The sequence below is a fragment of the Pyricularia oryzae genome (genome assembly GCF_000002495.2).
Source record: "Pyricularia oryzae 70-15 unplaced genomic scaffold supercont8.8_8, whole genome shotgun sequence".
Classification (NCBI taxonomy): domain Eukaryota; kingdom Fungi; phylum Ascomycota; class Sordariomycetes; order Magnaporthales; family Pyriculariaceae; genus Pyricularia; species Pyricularia oryzae.
This window is the reverse complement of record NW_003803353.1, coordinates 720-4394: the sequence shown is the minus strand read 5'-3', so window position 1 is coordinate 4394 and position 3675 is coordinate 720. Positions and strand designations below refer to the sequence as shown.

The window sequence follows — 3675 nt, the reverse complement described above, 5'->3', positions numbered from 1 at the left end:
CTCGAGAGGCTCGTTGCACGCCGGATAGCTTGGGCCATACACGACAACGGGCTCCTTAGCTGCACCCACGGCGGTGCCCTACCCAAACGATCGGCGACGGATCTGGTTTGTGCCCTCGCCCACGATATCGAGCAGGCTTTAGCTCGCGGGGAGGAAGTTACCCTTGTCGCATGCGACGTCCAAGGCGCCTTCGACGCCCTCCTCCATGGGCGATTAATACGGAAAATGCGGAGCCTTGGGTTTAGTAAAATGCTCCTCAGGTTCGTGATTAACTTTCTAAACGACCGCCAGGCCCGAGTCCGGCTGGAGGGTACGACCACGGGCTTTAGGCGGCTTGGGTGCGGCACCCCGCAAGGGTCTCCCCTTTCCCCGATCCTATATATGCTATATTTGGCGTATCTCGTCAAAAACGGTACGAAGTGGCGGTTGGCATACGCAGACGACGTGCTTACATGGAAATCGTCACCCTCGTTGGAGGAAAACGTACGTTGGCTGGAAGATAAACTCCGGGATATGCACGAAATTGCGGCGGAAGAGAAGATCCATTTTGCAGCGGAAAAGACAGAGGTGATCCATATCACTAAGAAAAGGCACGGTCGCAACCCGGAGTAGTAGTAGTAGTAGTATTAGTTAACGCCGGGCTCGGCCCGGCTTGTTAGCCGGCCGTTAGCAACCTCCCGAGGGGTATCTCGGCGCGCGTTCTATCTTCTTTATTTACACAGGGGGAAAACAAGGAGGGCAGAGGCGGATCGTGCCTGACCGGGTTCGGGCCCGGTCCTGCTTAGGGGGTTAGTTCACTGACGCGACCCCGTGCCTAAGGTGCACGGAGGGTTCGTCTGACGGCTTGTGCCGTGAAGTGTGGGTGAAAAGGCAGTAAGTCTATTCCTCGTCAGAGTTCGAGTCGTTTACGATCGGTGTCCCTAGGCGTAAAGTGCGTTCGTGGCGCGCGGGGCGCTGGCGGGCCGCTCTGGGGCGGGCGCTGAAGTAGTTGGTGGCTATCGAAAACGCCTGAAAGCTTGTCGGTTGCCCGAGGCTTGTCTGGAAGAATTTGCGGCGTTGGGCGCGGTCTGGCGGCCCGACCGGCCGGTCGTTGTCAGGCCACGGCCAGTTTCTCCACACCGCCCGCGAAAAGCGGCAGTGCACCGGGTGTTCAGGGGAGGTCCGCTTCCAGCACCAGGCACACGAGGTGTTTGCATCCTGGTGGTTGAAACGGTCATGGTAGGCTTTGAAATCGCCGTGGCCGGTCCTCATGGCCAAATAATGGCCCAGTAGGGGTCTTGGCAAACGCAGTTCCTCGGGCTCCTTTCTCGGTGTGTATTGGAATTTCCATTCCCTATATGCGGGGGACCGTTCACAGAGTTCTTTACGCCACCAGTCCTTCTCTATATTCGAAAGAATGGCTCTGAGGACCGTGCCGGCACCGCTATACGTGGTTTGCTGAGCCCTCGGGTCTGGGTCCGGCGGTCCGGCGGAGCCGGCCTTGGCCAGCTCGTCAGCCCGGTCGTTTCCCGGGATTCCCTGGTGCCCAGGGCACCAACGGACCCGAACCTCGGTACCTTGTTTTCGGAGTAGATCGACAAGGTTATGGAACTCCAGAAAGGCCCATTGGGACGAACGCGGCGCGTCGCCTCTAAGACCCCAAATAACCGAGGTGCTGTCCACACAAATCCAAATCCGGGCGCCTGGCTGGGCCTTGGCTGCCGCCTGTAGCCCTTTTAGGGCGCCAATTGCCTCGGCGTCGAAAACGTGGCTTTCCGGCGTAATAGATGCGGAGCCTGCGGCAAATTCCAGGCCCGCCCTAAAAGCGGCCCATCCGTACCCTATTTGGACGCAGTTGTTTTCGTGTTTTTCCGAACCATCCGTATATACCACGATATCGTCAGGTGATACCATGTCCAGCCATTCGATAAAGCGGCGGGCCGCTTCCTCTTTCGGGACTCCTCCGGTGGGGTCAGTGCGAGAATCCGGGGCATTGCGAGGTGCGCGCAACTCCAGTCTCCGGATCCGCGGGAGAAGTTGTGCAGCCGTTTGCAGGGTCGTGGCCGAATGGCCCGAGTTGCGGGCACGAGGTGTTTCACGCAGGCGGCTGACAAGGGGGTGCCCCTTGTCCGCGAGCCTTAGTCGGGCGCCGTATTTCAGGCGGGTGTGGGCCAGCGCGACGCGGGCCGAGGGTAGTCCTGCGTCCCTGAGAACAGTGGACGAGGGGGTGGTTTTATACGCCGGGAGGATTGCCCGTGCCGCTAAAACCAGCGGTTTGTTCAATGCTTTGAGGAGTCCTCTTTGCTTGTGCGCTGGGTTGTACCATGCCTCGGCTGCGTAGGTGGCCGAGGAACCCACGCATGCCACCGCTGCCTTGCGAAGTGCAGCCGCAGGCGGTCCGTATCTTACTGCCCCAAAGCTCTTGAGGTGGGCAGCGACCGCCATTGCTTTGGCAGCCCTTTCGGCCACGTGGCCAACTCTCTCCCGTACACAAAATTTTCAGTATGGGCGCACGGACCATGCTGTTAACGTTTGCGCGGGACTTCCGCCTGTAGCCCTAACAGGCGCGCACACACGAAAAACTCTTCAACCTGTCGCCCTAAGCACCGTCACTACACGGAACGCCTTTCCTCGCAACACCCATGTATAATCGACAGATCTCCCCTTTGACGAGTTTTCCACTGATCGCGGTGAAGGAAGAGTCCGATCGGCGGTTCGGCGCGCCACCCGCATAGAGGCGCACAAGACAAGGCCCAATCTCGCGATGCGAGCCAGCGTGGCACAAAAAAAACTTTGCCAGCCGGAAAGGCAGGCGTCCTTCCCCGGAAGGCTAGACAATACGGTTTAAAAGAAAGGGAAATTAGGCTGAGAACCACCCGACGGTTCTTCGAATCGACAGGGCACCCTCTCACCCCCTCACACCTTCTGGGATTGCCTGCAGCGAGGAGGTAGTGCCGTTACGGGGGTTGGTTAGTTGTACGTGGACCGGAAGCACTGTGCCGGCGCGGCAGTCTCCAAAGGGTCCCGACAGCAAGACGTGGTCGGCCCATTGCTGGAGACGGCTTTGGGTAACGGGAAGCAAGAAACGTGGGCACGGCCTTGGTTCGCACCCTTGGTACACCCCGTGGACGGTGGGCCGTGGTGGAATAGTGTGACTGAGGCGCCCCATGCTTCTCACTCGCACTGGGAATCTGCGCCGGGTCTGGAGGACGGGAAGAACTCGATTGCATTCATGTCCACATTGTGGCGCTGGGCTAGCCCAGGAACCAACGGGGGACTAAGCTGTGGATGGACATGTACGGGGTGTCGCCGGCTTTTCGAAGCTTTCTACTCGCACTAGGGACGTACACCGGGGCAGATGATGTCGTCGGCATGTTAGGCGGAAGAGACGCTATTTTAGCCGGAGAGGACGGATGCGCGCGTCGGTCTACCAAGAGGCCTTTTTGTGGATGCGGTAGGCTTAAGGTGCAAACCTTGTATTTACGTGGCAGGCTGGGTATCCAGCGACTAGGAGGGCTCTAGCTGGCCTGTCCGTTAGAGGGTCTGGTCCAACCCTGTGACTATAGTTTACTGTAGGAAATGCAAGGATTTGGGGTCTTAAAGGCGACGCGCCGCGTTCGTCCCAATGGGCCTTTCTGGAGTCCCATAACCTTGTCGATCTACTCCGAAAACAAGGTACCGAGGTTCGGGTCCGTT

The 3675-nt window shown here is 58.8% G+C and overlaps 1 protein-coding gene across 1 annotated transcript; it reads left to right on the top strand.

Moving 5' to 3' along the window:
* Window positions 1-2455: 2455 nt before the first annotated feature.
* MGG_18130 (uncharacterized protein) lies at window positions 2456-3319 on the top strand (the record flags this gene model as incomplete). The annotated part of the gene is made up of 2 exons (XM_016990591.1): window positions 2456-2623; window positions 2972-3319. Coding segments are annotated over 2 exons (516 nt in total), but the record flags the coding sequence as incomplete, so codon positions are not given.
* Between the last annotated feature and the right edge of the window lie 356 nt (window positions 3320-3675).